The sequence below is a fragment of the Dryas octopetala genome, chromosome 1 (genome assembly GCF_963921425.1).
Source record: "Dryas octopetala chromosome 1, drDryOcto1.1, whole genome shotgun sequence".
Taxonomy (NCBI): Eukaryota; Viridiplantae; Streptophyta; class Magnoliopsida; order Rosales; family Rosaceae; genus Dryas; species Dryas octopetala.
The window spans coordinates 13,196,840-13,219,783 of NC_141366.1; the positions used below are offsets into that span (position 1 = coordinate 13,196,840).

Below are 22,944 nucleotides of genomic sequence, written 5' to 3' on the forward strand. Positions count from 1 at the left end.
ATGAGAAAAGTGAATAACGTAAGCATTAATATCGGAGTTGTTGAGTTGTCAAACATTCGTCGTATTTTGATTTTAAAATGCTTGTGCAACCAAAGAAAATGAATTTTTTTCCATATGGGATCCACAATTTTAAATTTGTATTATTATGCTAGAATTATCTGAGGTGTAACCAATTTTATTATGTTTTCCAGGACCAGAAAGGAACAGATCCCAGTGAGAAAAAAAAATTACATGATAAAATGGTCCATGAATTATATGAGGTGCAAGTGTGTAACCAATTTTATTTTATTTTCCAGGACCAGAACAAAAAATTACATAGCAAAAGGCCTTTCAGCCTTTCAGGTGATGAAAGTTCATAAAAGGTTTCTGGTTCAGAATACAGGAAAGGAAAGCAACAATTAAAGAGTAAAAATAAATGAGGTCCCACCGAGATTTGAACTCGGGTTACTGGATTCAGAGTCCAATGTCCTAACCACTAGACCATGGGACCGTTGTTTTCATATTCCCATCGGAATCTATTTATTATTAATCAAAAGCCACCCACGGCTACTTTTCAGCACGAATTGCACCAAAAATAAAATTCCATGCTATCAAGTATCGACTTCACCAACACAACTCACTTCATTGTTCCCATGTCCACCCATTATCTCTTCTGTCAGGGATAATAAGATGGAAGAAACTAAAGGTGGAAAATATATGCAAAAAATCGAATTTTCAATAGAAATCCAGAAAAGGAAAAAAGAAAAAAGAAAAAAGAAGACTATATATATGCCAACTAAGGGTGTTGAAGTTATAGACTTATAGTACCAATACCAAAATCCTCACGAGTCATGCCAGACGGATACGAATTCAGAACCCAAGAAAAGTTTGTGTAATCTTATCCGAGAATTATTAAAAATGCTAGCATGCGCACATTGTATGTAATAAAGTAACTTTTTCTATTTCTATAGTGTAAATTTTGAATTACTAGATCAAAATTTAGTAGATAGTCTCAAGAATTATATAATTATATCCCTCAATCAACTCCTTATATTTCCACCCTCACTCCCCACTTCCCACTTCCCAGTTTGTTTCCCTGCCCTTCGCAAATATAGCTAGGATGCTGACTACACAACAACATGCATGAGTGCATGACTAATCAATCCACTTTATCAACTTGACAAACACAAATATTCTCAACAAAATTCCGTCCTATTTAGACATAATTAGTTTTTAACTAAAAGGAATCAAAAAATATATGTAAAGAATATAGGCCATATGGTATTGATTAACCTATTACACAGTTAATATAATTATGTGATATGATCGTTGATTCATTCAAGTTTTTTTTTTAAAACTGTCATTCTCTTTGAATAATCGAGAGAGTTAGTATATGTAATATTTGATTCTCTGTCAAAGATAACCTACACTTTATGCTTTGATATTATGCGAAAGTTAAAACATTCAACAATAAACTAATTAGACAATGAATCTAAAAATTTATGAAGTTTTTTATTGTAACACCAAATTTTACACTTTTGATGTGAGATACACTTTCAACACATGACAAATGTCAGATTTAAAAAAAAAAATCTAGAATTTATTGAAATATAAGAAATTAGTAGAATTTATTGAAATATAAGAAATTAGTATAATTTATCAAAATAGAATAAATTTTTTGTCATTTTCAATACTCAATAAAAAATCTTTATGGAAGAAAAAAAATGAATTGCCCAAGCACTAGTCCAAAAGAGCTCAAACATGCAATGGCAATTTGGAAACCCAGTATGGAAATATGGATGGGGGGGCACATTGTCCGAGACTAAAAATGAAAAAGGGTGGTGGCATTGAAGTTTAATGAAGGATACAGGTTTCCCAAAAATAAATAATAATTAGACAATGCACATGGAGACTGGAGAGGGACACGAGCCCACGCACGTACCATAGAGTCATAAAAACACATGCTGACATGCTGCATTTAAGCCTTTAAGGTGTTTGAGAAAATGCCACTCACTCACTCACAAAGTCACAACTCACAAGTCACCAAGCTGATGGGACCGACTACTCACCATTCTATGGACCTCATCATCTATATATCTGATTAATGTAATGTTAATATCTCTCAAATAAAATTGGCATTCAGCGCCATCATCGGATCATTTGAGTATTTCAATACATGACTGAAATTTAAAACCAAGAAAGAAAGAATCCATTCAAATTCAATAACAATAGATTTTACTCGTAATTAATCATAATTAATCATATTGTATATGCAAGATTTATTTGGTTTTGCTGGAGTTGGCTTCACTTAACCAAACAACCCCAAAAGTATGAGTATGATATAAGTGTACGTATTAAAGATTGTGACTTTTTCTAGCATGGTGGCCGTAGAGATATAATGATATGTCACTAAAACTATAAGAACCTCTCAAATAGTTAAATGTCATTATCCATATAATATGAAAATGCATAATGTACCTGTTGTAACATGTTTTTCAATTATTAAATTAGATGTGGACGAGTATGATAATTAGTACTATACGTGTCACAAGTTTACAGTACATTATGTTGTAATTAATTAATAGATATTGACACCAAAGTTGAAGAAGGGTCCTTGCTATTTAAAAACGTCACGAGATTATTGAATAAAATTTGAGAAAACCGTACGGACCAAAGTTTTGTTAGTTTTGTTGAGAAAAGTTGGATGCAATGGGATTTAATTCTCAACCAAACTCATTCCCACTCGACATTGCACGTTTCACTATCAAAGATCCATAATTGCGACTTCACAACGCCCCAACCCTACCATCACTACTATCAACTCACAACCTCCACAAAGAATCTGCATCCCACCCATTTAAAAATATCACTATCCTTTTCATTTCCATCACCTTTTACTTTTCCTTTGAGCTGTTAGACTGATTAGGAGCAAAATCAAATTCAAGCATTAAAACATCTTTAGATCATTTAATTGAATTCTTTCTTTTTTTATATGTCTTTGAAAGTAAAGGAGAGCGTTCAAAACAGCCATTTGAAATTCGATTACAAAAAACATTTAAATACTCTCCTAATGTTTAAATTTTAAATTTCTGAATACATATGATCAAAAACACTTCTAAAACAGACATTCAAAACTCAAACACAGAGCATTTTTCGTGTTTAAACATATATTCGATTTTAATGTTTAAATGTCAAAATATCCATTTTAGAAATTCTACGTATAATAAATATTTTTAATTGGTGAAAGAAGATGCCAAGATTCTAAATTATGATCATTCAAAATATCTATTAGAACTCTACAGGTTCTTTCAAATTTTCTTTTCTAGTTCAAACAAAGAGAAGTTGGAGAGTCAAAAACTCTTACTAGTGGATGTGAGACAGTAAGAGACTAAGAGTAAGAAATGGAGCTCCCCCAAAATGAACTTGAAAATTAGCAGGGACATAATATGACTATATTACTCATATAATATTGATTCTAATTTCATAAAAGTTTATACAAATTAGCCAACAAACTCGGTACAAAACCCATATAAAGTCACCTATAGAGTATATAGATCAACAGACTATATAAATATATATATGGAAGAAAACTTCATATAACATGACAAACTAGATTCTACATATATATTTAAAATTCCCACCAAAGCATCTGCCATCTGGGTCAGCTTCGCCGCTCCAGATATATATTACTTAAAACAGAAGACTAATTATAGTGGAAACCCCATTAATTAATTAATTAATTAATTAAACTGAAAGTCTCTCAAGGTTGTTGTTGCCTTGTTGGTTATGTATTTTTAAGCTATTTGACTATCTTGTTCTTGTGTATATGGGCCGAGCTGGGCCTCCACGTCAGCATCTCCAGTCGAGGCGGACCTCCCCGGGCCCAAAAAAGTGGTGACTGGGCTTGCGAAACGACACGATGTGGCTGCTGACCATGAACGCCGTGACCCGGTCCGAGACCCGAATGTCCTCCATCTTGAGCTCCTGCAACCGGCGCACGTACTCCGGCACGTGCAGTAGGTCCCACACGACCGCGACTCCACCGGGCTTCAACACCCGGACGAGCTCCCCCACCACCCTCATCCTCTCCGCCGAGGCCTCCACCGTGCGCTGCCCGTACTCCTTCCCTACGGTGTGGACGAACACAGCCGATACCACCACGTCGAAGTAGTTGTCCCCGAACGGCAATCTCCTGGGGTCGCCCTCACGGCACGTCACGTACTCCCCCACCCCTTCCAGCTTGGCAGTCCTTAAAGTCGAGGATAGGCTCGTCATTTTGGACCGGTCCAGGCCCACGACCCGCCCCGAGCTGCCCTCTTTTTTCATCTGGGTCGCCACGGCGTTTAAGAGGATGCCGCGCCCGCAGCCGAGGTCGAGGGCGTGCTTCACCGTTGACCAGTCGTTGACGGAGGTGACCATGCGCTGGACGACGTCGTAGTGGAGGGGGAGGGAGGAGTAGAGGAAGTGGGCGGAGGCGAAGAAGAGGCAGAGGGCGGAGAGCGCAGTGACGGAGCCGGTGAAGCCGGCGGCGAACCGGGCCGAGCCTATGGGGAGGACGCGGTGGAAGAAGAGTGTGATGGGGTCGAAGTAGGTCAAGTAGAGCAGGGACAAAATGGTAAATAGCACGGCGTGGAAGACCAGGAAGAGGATGGTCTGCCACTGGTCCAGGCCGTAGATAGCGTAGATCTGGGTCCAGTCTCTGTTTCCAGCTGCACCTGATTTCCCCATTTCGATTTTCAAGCTTCCAATCTGTAACAATTTTAAGCAGGAGCTCTATCAGTCACGGACTCTGACAGTGAAGGATCTGAGTTTACCAAAGCAGTATAACTTTCACGTTTGGTTACTCAGAAACTGGAGCGAGAAAAGGAAAGTAGTAGAAAAGATTGCTTTTTTATTTTCTTTTTCTTTTTTTGAGGAAAACCCAGAACAGCTGATTCAATTTCCAGCAGGTTGGTGTTGATACATTAACCAAAATGCTTAATTTCTTTGTAGGCTGTTAATTTCTTGTCAGCTTTCTCAGAAACCAAACAGAGCCCAAGTAAAGAGTAATTAGATTTTGGTGGGATAACTTACAGTGACGAATTAAGCTTCTTCTGTACAAGCTTCAGCCTCTCAGATCGACTGGTGGGTGCAAAGAGATTTTGCAACGATTCCAACACGGAAAGAAAAGAAGAGTGCAGAGAGAGAGAGAGAGGAGCAGAGCAGAGCAGCTTGTCTCTGAGAGAAGCAAGAGGTCATTCATTCATTGCAGTAAATCTGGAAGTGGCAGGTGGAGAAAGAACAAAGAGGATCATAATGAGGATGACTGTATTTGTATAAACTGCAACGCGCTTTGATTCGTCGGTTTCTGCTTCAAATTTAAAACCAGAGAGAGAAAGAAACAAATAAGAAATTGGGTTCTGAATTTCTGATTGAGCCAAAACCTTTACTCAAAATTCTTACTCTCTTTCTCAGACTGGAGTTGAGTGGGTCTGTGGGTGTGAAACTTGTACGGATTTTTAAAGAGAGAGTGAGGCAATGAGGAATTTTTGGCCTAAATAAAAAGTGCGAAAGAAAGAAAGAAATAAAGAAAAAGTTTGACCAAAAAAAAAAAAAAAAGTAGATATGGAATTAATCGTAACCGGGAAACCGGCTTAGCGGGTTACTAGATATTTGGATTAGCGGTTCTAATTCGTGATTATGGAATCTAAGTGAGGTTAGTGGCAACAAATATAAACGTACGGCTTTTTTGGAAAATGTATGAGAAGAAACGTACGTTGTATAATAGGAAAAATACAGCTCAATCTGAGCTATTGCTGGCAACTTTTGATATCTCATCTTCAGAATTTAAAGCAAATCACTTTGAACAAAAAAAGAAGGCTTGGATAGTAGACGGTATACCTTTTGTATTTTTCTTATTAGCTGAGTATATCAATATTTTCCCATATTTTTTTTATGTATTTCATTCCAATATTTTCCTAATTTACAGTTTCATTATTTAGATATATCAAACTTTCTTCCAGTTATTGTGTCTAAAAGTAACTATAAGTAGTATGATAACTCTAAATTTTATTCTAAAAATTATTAATTTGAAGATCGTAGACATGTTATAATTTGAGTAAATTTATAATATATTATGCTAAGTTAGTGTTACTATAATATTTTTAGTTTAGGGATGCATGTTTTTAACCATAAAAGCTACAACCTTCCACCAAATATGATCAAAATATAAAGTAAAATTTTATATATGTCACGGATAATTTGTTATTTTTGAAATTATGTGAAGTTAGGCTAAACAATTAGACTCAGACTTAGCTCAGTTTAGAGCTAATAAACTTGAGTTTGTCATGACTCATGAGCCTAGAGCTGGAGCTCGGTTTGTAATTGTTTTGCATTTTATGTTGTTTTGATATAAACATGCAAATGCTTTATGCATGCATCCTTTGAAGCAAAGGATAAGTGAGAGAGTCTTCAATGAGGCATGCTCCACTGATTACATGAGGTGAGACCCATAATCATGTGGATCTCACCTCATGTGAGAGATGTCCCACTGAAACATGCCTCATGCAAGATTTATTCAAAGGTAAGTTGTATTTAATATGAATACAATTAGACCGATAATTAATTGAAGCAGTATATGATCTCTTGGATATACTTGGTTAAAAGTTGATTTAACATCAATAGGTTCAATCCAAGTCACAATCAAACAAATACATTGTTTCGTGATTGAACTCCGGCAAGTGAATTTTTCTAGCTTCTTTGTTGCAACTTGCAACTGATTGATCATCTAATCGAATTTATTGATCACATTGTATTCCTTGGACTGTTGAAGCCAAATCCAATGCCCAAAGGCTAATTGAAATTGAAAAGAAGTTGAGGGCAGAGTGTGTGTCCTTTTGCATATACAAGAATTTTCAGCCGTTAAAGTTGTAAGCTTGGATGCCATTTGTCGTTTTCTTCATCATGTTATTGTATCTCTGTTTCCCTCTTTTTCCAATGGCAAAAAAAACATAAAAATAAAAAAATAAAAAAAAGTTGGGCAAAGCAAAGCTAGCTTGATTATTACTTATTAAGGAATAAGGATCCGCAAATTATGGGTAATTGATGATCTTGACCGTACAGAAGGATAAGAGGTCTCATTGAGATTGATGTAATTGAAGGCTACATTTATTAGATTTTGACCCAAAACCCACACCCACACCACCAATGCCACCGCCTTGCCTCTTATGCTCCCTTGAATAATAGCAGGCCATAAAGTCTAAACCCTTCTATCACCAATGTCTTATTCCTTGTGTTGTGACATGTTTCTCAAATTTCAATTTGTTTCTCCACGCACAATTGGACCCCAACCCTTCTTTATGGGATAAATTTTTCATTGGTTTCTTCATAAAATAAACCATTTACATAAGTATATTAAGAAAATAATACTTCTACAGTTTCACTAAACATTTAAAACATTCATATGTTTTTAACTTCAAAAAGGCAAGATAAGGCTGATGTGTGAATTAAGATTTCGTATCGCTGTCTAATCTTATTTCAACTCAAATCTTAACTCCATCTCAATTATCATACAACATTTTCATAGTTCAAATTGATTGTTTAAATAAAAATATGTATTCTTAATGAATTCATATAATTGTCTAACAATTATTAGACCTAAAAAACTTAATTAAGTCAACAATGTATATATTGTCCTTCATATGTAGCCTCATCTTGCACTTGGAGAGACAAATGTACATATGCAAAAACAATATAAATGTAGTTTCACTATACAGGAAAAAAGTGAAAATAAGTGAGATGGAGATAAAAGTTTTGAACCCAAAACCTTTGAAACTAATCAAACTATAGGTCTAGTAAAATATCAAACAATTACTAGATCCCATGCTTAAATCTTCATAATTATTATGAAAACTAGAAGACAAGCCTAACATTCTTTTAATTAAGGGAGGTGTTCTTCATGTTAGACTTAAGAGTTAGTGTTTTACACGTGTCTTGTTTCTATTAGTTAGTTATGTAATTTTGTTAATTAGCCATGACCTTGTATTCTGTTAATGATAGCTTTAGTATAAAGCATCGTACTGTACAGTTCTCTGTTTCATGAAATCAATATTCAACATAAACAGTTAACAATTTTTCTCTCAATTTCTTTCAAGCTTTCACTTCATACTCCTTTCATATATTCTAGCACTTCTTTTTGAAGTGCCACCAATAACATATTTATGATAATAAATTGCACTCTAAAAAAGGAGTGCAATAATTTTAATGGGCAAAGCACTAAAGCTACTTGCAACTCCTATTTTTTCTGTTCTGACTTTTTTTTTTGTCCAATATTTCCATTTGTTATTAGGCCTTAAAATTGAAGGGGCATTTCCATTCCAATATAAAAATGGAGGAATATTTACCCAAAAAGATAAATAATTAAAGAAATGGTTGAAGGACACAATTGTCAAGATGTCACCACTCCTGAGTCCTGACCCTGTGGTCATTTGTCAAAGACAGTTCTTAAGAAGCTTGAAGACATTATTAAGAAAAAAAAAAAAAAAAAAAAAGTCATTGCAATTAAGTACCAAGTAGGTCCCAATCCAATTCTCTCTGATAAAAGTAGTTGGGCCCTCAAACGACGGAGAACGCGGGAATGACAGAAAGCGATTTCGTAAGTAAGGATGCAAGGCAGGCACGAACTCGGTCAGTTCCCTAACGAATTTGGACCAAATGGGTACACGATTTGATGGCAATTGGATTGCCACCGACTAAAGTACCCAAATTTTAATTTTAATCTAAAATAAAGCTATTAGACCCCAAAAAAAATATCTAAAATAAAGCTAAGATAAAGCATCAGTCTTTAGGTAGCTCTTAATTGGACCTCTGTAGCTTCCACTTGAAATTTTTACATCAAGTTCATATAGTCATCAAGGTTTGATCGATAAAATAAGCTAAAAAACATTTTTGATTGATAAGTTGATAATATAATATTTCTTATTTAAATATTAAGTTTTTATGCTGAGCCATTTAATAGTTAAATATATAGATTAATGGGTGAGATTGAAGCCACTCTTCTCCAACCCACCTTAAAAAATGAAGCTAACTCAACTGCATAATCCCATGTTTAATGGAAATAGGATAATGTCCCTTAACTGAGAGAAGTTGGAGGGGGGACCAAGAGCTCTCCAAAAAATAAAGGAAAATGATTACAATTTTGAATTATTGGGCTAAAGTAGCAGATACTATATTTGACATGTAGAATTGTTTTTTTTGCCTAAACAAACTTAGGTCTATTTGACACCGTTTTTTAAAAACACTTTTATTAAAAAGTATAAATATATTTTTATAAAAATTTTAAGTGTTATGCAAAAGCATTTGAAAATGTTTCTTAACCAAGCACTTGTCAGATGTTTTTCAAAAAATTCTTTAAAAATATTTTTGTAACTCAGAAACACTTTTATTTTATTTTGTCAAACGCTAATAAAAACGTTTTACTAATCTAAAAACATTTTTAACAATTTTAAAAACAATACCAAACGGGTTAATGAGTCTTAGAAATATATAACAGCTTTGAGGACTTGGGGTAGGCCAGTTGGCCAAGCAGTTGTGCTGCCCCCCACCTCACCGGGTTTCGATCCCCCCCTCCCCCCTCTAAGCCTCTTTCCTTGGCCTCCCTTTGTAACAAAAAAGAAATATATAACAGCTTTTAAATTATAATAACTCGTTTAAATTATAATCAACCTATTTAAACTTGAGACAAAATACTCATATTACATACAAAAAAAGAACACTAACAAATCCATTTAAATTGAACTCGGGTTCATATTTCAATGCACCCAAGTACCCAACCCGTCCGAGTGCACCGCCCTTAAACATGGGGTGGTGTTGACACAACCCTCAAATTCATAAAAATTAGATCACTATGCATCAAAATGGGCTAAAAACCTTAGTATGTATTATATTCTAAAGCGTGAAGCACTAGATACCATAAAATTCTCTTAGACACGTTTTAGGATTCATTTAGTATAATATAATGTCAATTAGGAATTATTTTGCTTTAGATCTTTAGTAAGAATTAAGAACCATAAATTGATGCATACAATTTCAAACTACACATGGTGTACTGATGTAGTGGTGATGCACACTTCAATTCATAATAATAACATTAGACCTTTTTACATCTTAATCCAGATTTATTGGTAATCGTGTAAACGCGGTTCCTCTCTCTGCCGTCTTTACATCACCATTTCTTTTTTCTGGTCTATGCCAAGTTCTTTCTTTATTGCTTCTATGATGTTTTATTTTGTTTTCATTTGTTATCTGTGCATGGTAGACAGCTAGACATTTGTAATATTTTGTTTAATTTTTAAAAGAACTAGACATTGTGCTCAAGATGGAGATTCTGTCTTTTTTTTTTTTTTTTCTTCTTGGTGAATAAATGGGGGGTTGCTCCATGCGTTGCCCATAAGAGCATGTCTTAATATTTTGGCAAAAAATAAAAACCGGAAAGATTAGGACTTTCTTAGTTATTAAATTGAATTTTATATAAAACTTTCTAGCTTTGGTTATGTCACATAGGTTAATGCTAATGTTACAATATTATGAAGCGTCATGATTTGTCACTAAAAAAAAAGTATTATTATGGGCAACATATATTTTAGTATATATATTACTGCTTTAATGTTGTTGCTTAACTTGCTTCCAATAAAAGTGATCAAGAGACGAGTTTAAAATTTAGGCCTAAAATTTAATTGCTTAAAAATGTACAGTAGACATGGCTTTGTTACACAAATTACTTGTACTACTAAGCCTACTCTATATATAACCATATGCCCATAACTTCATTTTGTTTTAAGAAATAAATTGAATACAAGTTCATTCGTAACAAACATGACGTTTTGCTTAGCACTATATTTAATTCCTCTGAGTTATATTTTCTGCATGCGATCTTTGGAGCCCAGCTCTTGTTGTGTAACATATATGTTTGGGTCGTCTAAAATTTCCAACCAATGAGGATTATGAGGTGAATTTGAATGCGTTACTTGGACACTTATCTTATCAGCTTCAAATTCTTATATCAATAATGCAAGGATAGAGCTTCACATGCGCTTCCCTCGCAGTCAAAAAGCTATAATTTGGTATGAAAATTGCCTCATAAAACACTCATGTGCAATTTTTTTTGGTTTAACTAACACCACTAATGAAATTTATGTGACGAATAACGAATGTGTTACTACTTTCTTAAGGTTTGAACAAAGTATTCATATGTGGTTGACCCGTTTATATTCTGAAACTCTTAAGAGCCCATTGTTGTATGTCTATGGGAAGTTAAGGTTGAACCTCAAAATACTTTATGGTGTGGCTTAATGCACTGAAAATCTTTCTGAAGTGAATTGTAAAAAGTGTCTTAATGTAGCATTGAAGGAACTTCAAGAAAATAATAATGGAAGGAAGGTGGAAATGCTTGGAGCTGTTATCTCAAATTCGAGTGCTACCCCTTTATTGATATTTAGACTCACTTAGATTATATTTGTGGAAGGTTGAGGACGAAGACCTTTAGTCCAATTGGGAAGTTTAGGAGCTGTTATATATTGTGGCTTAATATCAAATAAAATAGAAATGAATAATGTTCTTTGTATGTCTAATATCAAACAAGTCGATATTTGCTTTCCCAAAACAAATTAAGTGTTCAAGTTTTTTGGGCATAAAATTATATATACTCAAAAGTCAAAATCAATTTTATAAAGAGTTCCCTTTGCCCTATAATTTTTGATACATTTGTCACATTGCTTACATTTTTCTACCAAACTCAAGAATTAGGCCACATGAAATGGTTGTAGAGCTAAAATATCTTTCCATTTTGGAAAGATGGTTGGATTAATCATTCTTTTATTTTGCAGGAAAAACATTTGTAAGAGCGGCACAATGCATCAATCTCTTACAAAATGGTGTAGAACCTACCAAAAAAATAAATATTGGGTCTCATTATTGAGACTTGAGAGGTAGTGCGTTGCACCAGTCTCACAGAATTAAGATTCATTTTATACTTATCTGACCATTTCCATCGATTCATACTAATTATAAATAAATACATACCATTTGCTTGGTCTTTCTACCAATTGACCATAACAACTAGATGATTTTCAATGGAAGAGTCCAAACTCCAACTCCAAAGTGTAGTATGTCCAAACAAGATAAAGATGATGATCAGGCTCTTAGTGTGATTTGTTGTCCACAACCAATGGTCAAAAACTCTAACAAAGAGCTGAGGTTTTTTAATAACGAGCTACAGCTACCTAACCCATGTATATTCATGAGATCATGCCTAACATTGACTTATGTTAACTATTTTTTTTTTTTGGCCATTATTGACTTATGTTAATTAATTTGTTAATTTTATCCAAGGTTTCGTATTTCAGATTTAAATTTTCAATTAATTTGGTCTTATACGAATTTGTCAACAAATAATATTTATTTGGATATATGAAGACAAAAAAAAAAAGTTATTAATAATGATATGCTATCCAGCCCACATTTCGACCAGTATCCCTGTTGGTTGATTTGGAATGGAGAAGTCAATTTTGGCAAGAGAAGCATCCACACAGTTTCAGTGGCAGCCGCTGGCCCGCAGCTAATATAATCTAGGCGTAGTTTTCCTTTCCCCTTTTTTTTGGGTCAAGAGTTTTTCTTTTTTTAGTGCTCAGCTAAAAGAATTGTTTCCTTCTTTCTTTGAAAATTATAGTTTATATCATTTTTTTATTTTGGTTTTCATAATTTCAGATTTTGAATTATATTTATGTAGTTAATTAATAGTTGTAATTAAGATCAAATTAATCAACAAAATGCTCTACTGGGCACGCACATGCAAGGTTATTTCGGTATTTTTATGCTATTCCAGAAGCATTGCATTTGCATTTGCATATGCATGTTGACGGCCAAAATAGTCTTACATCTGCGTGTCATTTGAGAATTTTGTTAATTGATCTGAGTGAAATTGTAGTACATAGAGACGTGTTGTATACATTTATTGTATGCTAATAATTTATCATGTTTAATGGTGAGAAAAAGTAACACCAATCAAAGAATAATGTCAAAAATTATAAATTTAGATCTCAAATGATATGTGTTTTATTTGTTTTAAGTAAATGAGGCATGCAGTAGAACCAGATATGAATCTTTGAATCACTACCACTTCGTTTGGAATACACAAATTTGATATCCTTTTTTTTGGCCAATCACAAATTTGATATCCTTAATAGTTGTAGGACTGGAAACTAAAAGAATAGTAGAAGAGCAAAGTTTTTTCTTGAAAAGAAAAAGAAAGCAAAGGAAGATTGAAAATTAAGAGAAGCCCCTTTTTTTGGGAAATAAAAGCCAACGAGCCCAAAAAACCCAAAACTACACAAAATAAAGGTTGGGCCTAGAGACAATGGCTAGATCCTCCAAAAGCAAAAGGGTAGATGGGCTGGGAAGGAGATCGGGAGAAGCCCAAATCCAACCCACATTCCCACCGCTCTTATATTCCTAGAGCAACTGGGTTTCCTAATTAGTGGAGGATTTCCACTCTATATAAATGCAAGCAGGCAGCAGTTTAGACCAAGCACTTGAGAATGAGAAAAAATTTTGGGGTTGTATTGGTTTAAATTCACACAAGGGGATGGCAGAATACATTCCCAAGAAGCACAGCCTTTGAGAACATTTACCCAGTTCTTACAGAATTCAGTAAAAATCAGCAATGAATGACTACTTTGGGGAAGCATTGCACAGCAATTGTGTTTGTGGAGTGGATGGTTTTGTTTTGTGGTGGACTGGTCAATGAAGATGGAATTTTTAAATGGCCTGACAATGAAGATAGATTGATAGTAGTTATAAAAAATGGTATACAATGAAGCTCAGGCAAAGCTGTGAACCTAAATGGCTAAATGCTGTCATAACACTACCCTAGAAGCTATCAACCGGGTCCAGCTCTCCAGTGCTCTGTGAGCACCAGCAATATCTTGAAATGCAAAATTTTCATTTGAAGAGTTTTACTGATAAAACATTGAGCAGCACTACAAAAGTGCCCTTTTCTTGAATTTGTTGAGCACCTCCCCAAATCAAACACTTCCTTCTGTAAACTTAACCTTGGCGTTAGACTGTTTACTCAGACCATGGAGTCAATCTTACCAGACACTTTATCATATATACGGAGCACTATCAAATTCTAAATAAATGCAGGCAACTGTCGTCAGGAATCCTTCTCAGCAATTTGCTTGGCCTGAAATATTTTAGAGAGATGTAAGTATTTCTTTGCACAAAGCTCAATAAAAGGATGCATATAAGCAACTAGGTTAGTGGGTGTGTGCCTGCAACAAAGTTTACTATATTGAACCTTTTGCAGATGTTTACAAGAAATAAAAGCCGCTCTCTAGACACAGTTACTTTCAAATTGTAACAAAATCTCTTTAATATCCAGCAATTGCACTTTTGAGTTTCAGTATTTACACATAACTAATTATGGAAGTCAGCCCTGTCAAATAACAGTCAACTGGGACCGAAATGATAGGTGAAATAGGAAGCAGGAGAGTAGAGACTAATTATTAAGGAAATTGACATGTTGAGAAAACTGATATAGGGTGTTGAAATATTTGAGATGTAGAATGAACCTAATTTGACAAGATTTTACCTCCATCATGTTAGTATAAACAAATAGGAGTCCTCATTTCTCATGAGTTTTATAAAACCTCCCGCTACATTTGGTAAGGCAGGTAGGAAGACAGATTCTAACAAAAACGAGTCTGAATTTATTTGCTTTCCTTTTCGTTTTCATCCACGATCCAGACAGACTAGAGTAACCCTATCAGAGTATAACTGGACAAAGCCTCTGGATCAAATGAAACTACAACCCATGCCAAACCACATCAAGTAATATAGGACAACTAGCTTACTTCTAAGGCAATTGACTCATTAAGTTATAAAAATGGATAGTGGCAAAAACTGTGTTAAAGTTCTGTTGCAATGTAAAACCAATATTACTATATTAGTGTGATGAACTTACCTCACCAAAAATGCAAAATTACTGCCACAACTGTCTATTGGTATGGTAGAGAAAGCCTCATAAATTAGAAGAGTCCCAGCTGGCATACACGGCATCAATGATTTTCTCATGCAGTGTTGCTCCAGAACAAACAACTATGCCCCTATCAAGGCCTTCTAAGTACAGTCCCTTTGAAAAGTCCAGGGGGCGGCCTCCAGCATCAGTTACCACACCTCCAGCCTCTTCCACAATGACAACACCAGCAGCATGATCCCATATCTTCTCTTTGTACCCAGCCCTTGCAAACTTCATGAATATCTCAGCATCTCCCCGAGCTATGGCCGCATATTTCACCATGCTATAGACACGCAACGGCTGCTTTCTGCCATCTCATATGAAAGGAGAGTATCATATTAGAACACAAGTAAAACCATATAATCTCCAACATCTTCCTACCCCAGTAAAAAAGGGATGGAAAGTGAAAGGTGGCTTTGAGATTCATATCACGTTGCCAACCAATAGAAGAAAAAGAAACTCAATAATGATGAAAAAGGAAGTAAAACTAGGCTACTTTCTCCAGTAATCTAATTTTAGCCTTGGATAACATATCTATCAGATTTCATTGTACTTATAAAAAGATATCATCAAGCAATTGCCTCAAAAGGGAACTTATTAAAAAATCCAAACTATGGGCAAGGACCATACTTGCTGTCATGATCAGTTTCTATTCCTTTATATCTTATTTCACAGAACTTGCGAAATAGGATAATGAAAAAGGAAGAAAAAAAAGACAGTAAGACCAGCGACCTATGTCATACTTGTGATTGAAAACCATATACCAATTTTTTGTTCTAGGGGCTATAAATGAAAACCATATACCAATCTTTTTGTTCACCTTGGAGACAAAAAAAAAACCCATGAACAAATAAACAGTACATTAAGTATTTAGAAAGAAATGTCTTCAAACTGGAAAAACAAAATTTTGATTATACCTCTTCTATTATAGTAAAGAAGAAAATTGGAATTCAAGTGCTCCTTCTAATTAAAAACTCATTTTATTATTCTATTTTCAGTCTTCTCATCCCATCACTCTTCACCTTTTTCCGTATAGTCCTGGTTTCTTTCTTTAGTCTAACAATCATCCAAGTGGAGGTATAGGAATATATAAGTAAACAAATTTACCTGAGCCCTACACTGTGAGCAAGCCCTGCTGTGAAGGAGTGGTTTGAATTTGCTTTTTCCACAGGTTCACAACAAGTAGCCAGTGCCGGATCATTGATGGAAGAAACACAAACAAGTTTTGCAGAATTTGGCCACTCAAACTTCTTATCTCCATGGACTGGAGGCTGCATCCATGCCTCACCACTGCCTCTCCTCGCATACATCACACAACCTCTTTCCCACATATCAGAAGAAGGTGGAGACGACTTTGACATGGTTTCATGGTATTGATAATGATAATTGAGCAATTCCTTCTTCATTGGGTAATTAGGGCACCCTAGGACCCCAATAACAACTTTTCCCTCCTCGACCAAGGCTAGAGCTACAGCATATTGATCCCCACGCACAAACCCTAATGTTCCATCAATAGGATCAAGTACCCAATGTCTTCCTTTGGGGCCTCCCACTGAATTGCATCGGCTGATAGCTTCAAGAATTTGAGAGGTGTCAAGGGCTTTTGATGGACTTTTAAGACCATACTTGGGTGCTCCAGCTAAGCATTCATTCACAGTGTTCACAACAGCTTCCAGCAAACTTGCTGAGTCAGCCTTTGAGAGCGTTTGTACATCTTCTTCAGCTATAATGGATACATTTTGACTCCCAAAGAATTCAGACAGTATCCAGCTAACAGTTGCTTGGACACTCCAATCTGTTCATGCACAATGTCAATAGAATTAGGCAAATTCTAAATAAAATACAATGAGGATTATCAAGTCTAGAACATATGAACAGCTTATTAAATAAAACAAGAGAGAAAAATAAAAATAGCATTATTAAATTCATTTTTAAGTCAGTAAGAACTTCTGACAGAACTGGATTCTCCAGACTGGTTTTCTTCCTGAGCAGCAACTACTCTCATTTTCTAAAACTTTATAATTATACACAAAAGCAACATATTTAGGTTTTCACATAATGCTCTTACAGATTCTATAATTTCCCAATGGCCAAATGCCCCACTCCCATCCCCATTAACTTTTAAATAAAAATCTCAATGACCATTTGCATGGGATAATGGGCAGACAGAATTCATGCTTCATGCATTAACAATATGAGCACTTTGACTAATTCAGTTAATTTCTCACATTAACATCAAAACAATCTTAAATGTTATCCATAAAGATAAAGAATCACATACCATCAGACTCTTCCCCAACAATGTTCATCTACCAGTCAATCCCTCTTATTTAAATAGCACTTGAATAAGAAGATTCTGGTCCCACCCAAAGAGAAAAGCATTCCATAGTCACCCTTATAGGAAAACCTACAAGGCTACAATGCACCTAAAATAAAACAACTAAATTCATAAAGGGCCGAAATTTGTTTGCTTCTTTTTAAGAAATAATAAAACTTATGTCGTCCATCGCAGGTTTTACATACCATTGAAGATACAAATTGCACAAAAAAACAGATTGAGCGATTACCTTAGCTATTGGTATGAATCAATTTCAAGAATTTCAGAACATATGACAAATACCTGAACTGCCGCACCCACAGTGATGATTAATTCATAATACTATATCTAACCTCGCAAAGGTGCTACATTGCACAAGTTTGCCAAAAACAAAAAAAAATCCAAACAGCAAAAACATTCAACGTAAACAAAAAAATTCAAACAGCTGCATTAGTACTGAGGCATAAACTACATGAGCCTTCTGTCACTAAAGTTCCGAATACAGTCACAACATAATAGTTTGTCATTTGTATTCCTCACTTTGTCACCACCCAAACAAAGAACAAAAGCATAGAAGACGTTTTTCAGTGACATTTCCCAAATCCATTTCTCTCAAAGCCAAAAACCATAACAAACCCAACATCAAATACCTCATTTCAGAGCACACCAACCAATCTGCAAAACCTAAATTCAACAAAACATAATGAAGAGCAAAGAGGATTCAGCTCAAAGTACCTGCAACGGTAACAGGAGAATCATCGTCCTTGGACTTAACCTGGTCACTGCTAGCTGAAACCAACCCCTCTTGCAGTCTCTGACACAGAGAACACGCCATGTGAACGACTCTAACAGCCACATCCAACTCCTTAGCGTACTTCTCGGCCTCCATACGCCAATTTCAGCAGCTTCTGACGATTCCCAGATGGAAAAAGATTGAAGACACGTACAAAGATACAATTTTTGAGATACCCACCTTGGGATTTTTGCAAATTAAGGTCCCTACATTCTTGGGTTGTTGATTTTTGAGGTTTATAGTAATGCTACGCAATGGCATTCAGTGGTGCATTAGCTTATAGCTTTATGTTGGGTTTATTTTTGTGCGAGTCGAATTGGGCTTTGTTTGGGTTGATGGCATTTGTGGGAGGTGTTCGGCTCGAAGGAAAGTGAAGGAAAGCGCATGAAAAAAAAAAAAAAAAAAACGAGTGTCAAAAGTTCGGCATAGTGTCCATTTTGGAGGCTTTGAGATGACCACAGGTGTCTCTGTCACAAACTCCACTCTTTTCCTTCTATGGTCTTTGTGGAGAAACGTGGGGGGTGAAAGCATCTAGGGCCTACATGGGCTCATCCTTAGCCACTCAGAATCTGCCACGTCATTTGGTGTACCAGGTAAGCATTAAGCTAGTTTTCACTTTTCAGCGATTTCAGATGTCAGGAGACTCAGAAGCGATCCAAAAAAAGAACTTGGCTTTTTAACAGTAGTTGTTGGGCTTCAGGCCTTAAAAAAAACGACACAAAAAGAAGTTTTTGGGCTTTGTTGTTGAGGGTAAGCCTACCAACTCTTAATAGTTTAATTTAATTTTTTTTAGTTCTGTTGTTTCCGACTCATCTGCACAATACGTGAATTCCTTCTGCCAACTTTTACAGTGGCCACATTTATGTGCATATCTAATACTTTCCAACAACATTTATGTGGTATGACCTACATCTAGCAATCTGTGGTGTTGTATTCAGCAATCTGTTGTGTTGTATTCGATCTTCGTATCGTATGAAATTATTTTAAATTTAAATTCAACTCTTAAACTTATCGTCTCATCGTATATAAATTTAAATTCATCTTTCAAATTTAATGTGTCATGTCATGTTTACCCGTTATATTTTTTCTGCTATTTTTGGTCAACCAAATAACAAAATTTCAGAAATTATAAAAAATATCAAAAATAAAATGAGTAAAACATTTTGTAATACTATAGAAGTTTATGTCAAACACGTTATATAAAAAGTCTATAACATGTGAAAAAAATATACATCCAACAGTTTCTTAAGGAAAAAATTAACAAAATCATTAATCACTTGTCACTATTGTGTTTTGCAAATGAATACTAATTTGATTTATTAAATACGTGTTATATATTATCGTGTTAAGTTGTTAACTCATTAATTATAAACCTAACTTAAAAAAGTTTGATTCGAACATCAAATTTTTCATACATTTTGATATTTTGTTATGTATTGTATATGATTTTGTTAGATTTAATTTGCCAAAAAAAAAAAAAACATTCATATGGTTGATTAATTTTAAAATTTTGTGGAGTGTAGATTGCTGTACTTGTACTTAATTAAAAAACTAGGACCACGAACTTTATGGCAAAAGGACAATATACCATCATTCATCAATTTATTTTTCCTGGATCGAATGTCGATTGCTGGTTTCAGCTTCCATGTGCATGCATTGTGCTCGATCCTCAGTTTTATGTTAATCGCAGCTATCACTTTCTACTTATATATGCCCAGACACTTTTCAAAGTTCAATTACTCACACTCATCACCAGTCACTTCGTACATGCATGTGTGTTGTTTTTTGTGTTTAAGTTTATTTTATTCTTGGGAAAATATTGTTGGTATTTGTTAATTAGTCTATATTGTCGGCTCAAATTTTTTAATTTAATAGTTGTTTGACATAGTATAAGAGTTTAGTCCTTAGTATAGGACATTCTGAGATGGAAATCTTCAATCCCTATTTTTATTTATTTTCATAATATTTTAAGATTAAGACTATGTTTGTGTTGTTTAAGGTTAATTTTAAAATATGAGATGTCCAAGACAAACTCTAAAATAGTCATTCACCGTTTATATATATTACGAGAGTCTAACATAATATATAAATATATATAGTCTAACTATAAAACGACCCTCAATAATATTTAACTGTCTAAAGTAATTGTTTGATTGGTCTACCCTCAAATCGACCCTTAAATCGTTTGGCTCTGGCGTCGACTCGTCTAAGATTATTTGAGTTTGACAGTATTTAGTGTAATCTCCCTTAATGTATGTACAACTGTACAAGTATGAAGGATGAAGAAAGATAGAATATATGTCAAATTAATTTCCATCTGAGGAAGAGTGTTGAAATAGAACTGCAGGTCTCCCACATTTATTGGCCTTTACACATTTCACCACCTAATTGGATGGGAGTGAAGGTGGCATGCATAAATCATAAATGCATATGGTACAGGAAAGAGTCACAATCGATCTTATATAGGACAATATTAGTCAACGACAGATGTTGTGCATGACACCAACACATCATACATATGTCCAAATGATGATGTCGCTGTGATATTCCCATCAGGTTATTCAGGATCTTATAAAATACGTTTTCTTACTGGAATTATATTGATCAGACATTTCAGTCTACATTTAATTCTCTTATAATATAAGCTCTAGCTACTTTCTTAACTCCAAAAGCTAAATCCTAAAAATATATAGTTCTATAAACACAAAAAATATAAGTAGATCTTATTTTGACGATTTGATTGTTCTGATCATTAGGGTAGCATTTGTTTTGCTAGTAAGGGGACTTTAAAAATGAGGATATGTATAAGACTTCATTCTAATATTTAGTATGCACATTTTTTGAAAATATTGCATTTATGTGAATGTAAATGAAAAATCCATTAAGAGAGAATTTAAAACTCATAGACGTCATTTTTTCAAATACTAAGTTGTTATGGCCCTTATGGGCAAAATTGTTATTCCAGTCACCCAGCACCCAATTCTTTTATTTTATTTTTTCAAAAAATTCCCTTCCCCATTCACCTACGAAGCCCCCCCTCCCGAGCCCCAGCACCCAGCCTCGCCACCTACCCAGCCCAGCCACCAAACCAGCGTCGGCGCTGCCCCCACCCAGCTTCGTCTCACCCAGTGCCACCCCCCACCCCCCACCTCTCCCCTCTACCCCAGCCTCGACCCACCTCCTCCTCCTCAATGAGCCCCACCCTACCTCCCTCCCTCCCCCAAAACCCAGCCCCGACTTCCCTCCCCCCCACCCCACCCCACCTCACATCCTTCCCCCAACCCCAGCATTGCCCCCACATACTTAGCCTCGTCGCACCCCTTTCCCCCCGACTTTCTCTCTTTGCCTCTCCTCCCTAGTCCTTGGCTCTCTTTAACCCACATCTCTCCTCCTTTTCTCATGCCGGTTATGAAGAAGATGGTTGTTTGGGGCGGGGGTAGGAGAAATGAGATAGTTGTTTGTGGATAAACCCACACCGATCCAATAGCCAATCCTGGCTGGACACGTGGCTGGTCAGACTTTGACTTCCACATCATCACTTCTCTAAACACTTCCTCCGCCAGCTCGGATCGAGTTTCCACGCCAAGTTATCCAAGCCCGGTCCGAGCCGAACCGATGATCTTCCAGGGATTGAGTGCCCATCTTTCCACGGTCATCCCCGTTCGGATCGGCTCGGCACTGAAGTGACCTCCTTTCGAGTTCTGGCGTCGGCCAGTTAGGGCTCGGAGGGACCCCTATCTTTTGGGTCGGCTCGGTTTGGAGTCCCATGTCCGATCCGATCACGCATGGACTTCATGCATACGCATAAGAACATCTGCTCGGTTCGGCTCGGCTCTCCGCCACCATTCCCAGGAAGAGCACGTTGGGGTGAACCGCCACACTTAAATGCACCTGACACAAATCCTCTGACGGATGGAATGTCCCAGTCTGCATCCATGATCATTGATGTAGTTTGTCTGGACCATCCAACCTTGCATTTAATGGAGCATTCAATGCAGCATTGAATGCTGAGGAGGTAAGTAGCTGTGCATGCAACTAGTTCTGACCAAACAGGTGGGTCACTGGCAACCATTAATTCACATGCAGGTAACTTACTCATCAAGTCTTCCTTTGCTTATATATATCAACTCATATGTGCAAAACGGGATCTATCAATCCATCTAAAAACATACCCCACAAAAAATTCCCATTCACCAAAGGGCACATCCAACTTGCTGAGAATAACCCAGAACATTTGCCTTGTTCTTCCTATTCTCCCAAGTTCATCCTTTGTTCTTCCTCACTTACCATCAAACACCATCACTGACTTCATCATCGGAGGGTGTTTGGCTGGTACCACACCGGTCCATCTCCTTTGATCTTGTGTTTGTCTACAGGAAGATCAAATCGACATACATGTCATCATCCAGCAAGGCTTCGGATCAGCCAAGTCATCACCTCTAAGTTGTTGCATCTATCTAACGGAAATTTGCATCAACAAATTGGCGCCGTCTGTGGGAAGCCGACTTCAGCCGTTGTGTTCATCACCACAAGTGCTAAGCTCTTCCTTCACATAAGTCATCATGACTACCATCTTTCGCGACAGTAGCTCTTCCTCGGGGGCATCTCAGAATGATGAACAACATCAGCCTGAGACACCTGAGAAGACGAGGGGAGCACAACTCCCCAGGACATCAAAGTCCAAAGGCCCCTCAAAAATCAGGGCTGCTCACAAACTCCTCAAGGAGAGCTAACGACATCTGGCCGCTGAAAACGCACTCCTCAAGCAGAATAACGAGCTGCTCGCAAAACAAGTCGAGCTGG

The 22,944-nt window shown here is 36.1% G+C and overlaps 2 protein-coding genes and 1 non-coding gene across 4 annotated transcripts; all 3 read right to left on the reverse strand.

The window, feature by feature from the left end:
• Positions 1–418: 418 nt before the first annotated feature.
• On the reverse strand, positions 419–490 carry TRNAQ-CUG (transfer RNA glutamine (anticodon CUG)). Its single transcript has one exon. It is a non-coding gene; the product is annotated as a tRNA-Gln (tRNA).
• A 2,935-nt stretch (positions 491–3,425) lies between these two features.
• LOC147298087 (uncharacterized) lies at positions 3,426–5,528 on the reverse strand. Its single transcript, XM_086254789.1, has 2 exons — positions 5,053–5,528; positions 3,426–4,728 (listed from the first exon to the last, which is right to left on the reverse strand). Exon 2 carries the CDS (start codon positions 4,705–4,707, stop codon positions 3,829–3,831), a length of 879 nt encoding a protein of 292 aa, XP_086110915.1. The 5' UTR covers positions 4,708–4,728; positions 5,053–5,528; the 3' UTR covers positions 3,426–3,828.
• Positions 5,529–13,935: 8,407 nt separating this feature from the next.
• Positions 13,936–18,508, reverse strand: HL (HAL2-like protein). Of its 2 annotated transcripts, XM_086229161.1 has the most exons (5): positions 18,084–18,217; positions 17,313–17,457; positions 16,139–16,826; positions 14,978–15,338; positions 13,936–14,197 (listed from the first exon to the last, which is right to left on the reverse strand). In XM_086229161.1, the coding sequence occupies exons 2-4, from the start codon at positions 17,338–17,340 to the stop codon at positions 15,035–15,037; spliced, it is 1,020 nt and encodes a 339-aa protein (XP_086085287.1). In that variant the 5' UTR covers positions 17,341–17,457; positions 18,084–18,217; the 3' UTR covers positions 13,936–14,197; positions 14,978–15,034. The 2 variants fall into 2 exon arrangements, with proteins under 2 accessions (XP_086085287.1, XP_086085286.1); XM_086229160.1 differs by lacking the exon at positions 17,313–17,457 and having other exon boundaries at positions 18,084–18,508.
• Positions 18,509–22,944: the final 4,436 nt, after the last annotated feature.

Bases quoted from the DNA above. Each gene is read 5' to 3' on its own strand.
- LOC147298087 (XM_086254789.1), bottom strand. From the start codon at position 4,707: ATGGGGAAATCAGGTGCAGCTGGAAACAGAGACTGGACCCAGATCTAC.
- HL (XM_086229160.1), bottom strand. From the start codon at position 18,237: ATGGAGGCCGAGAAGTACGCTAAGGAGTTGGATGTGGCTGTTAGAGTC. The intron at 16,827-18,083 runs GTACTTTGAGCT...GTGCATGAACAG, and splicing joins TTCTCCTGTTACCGTTGCAG to ATTGGAGTGTCCAAGCAACT. The intron at 15,339-16,138 runs GTAAATTTGTTT...ATGAGATGGCAG, and splicing joins GCTCACAGTGTAGGGCTCAG to AAAGCAGCCGTTGCGTGTCT.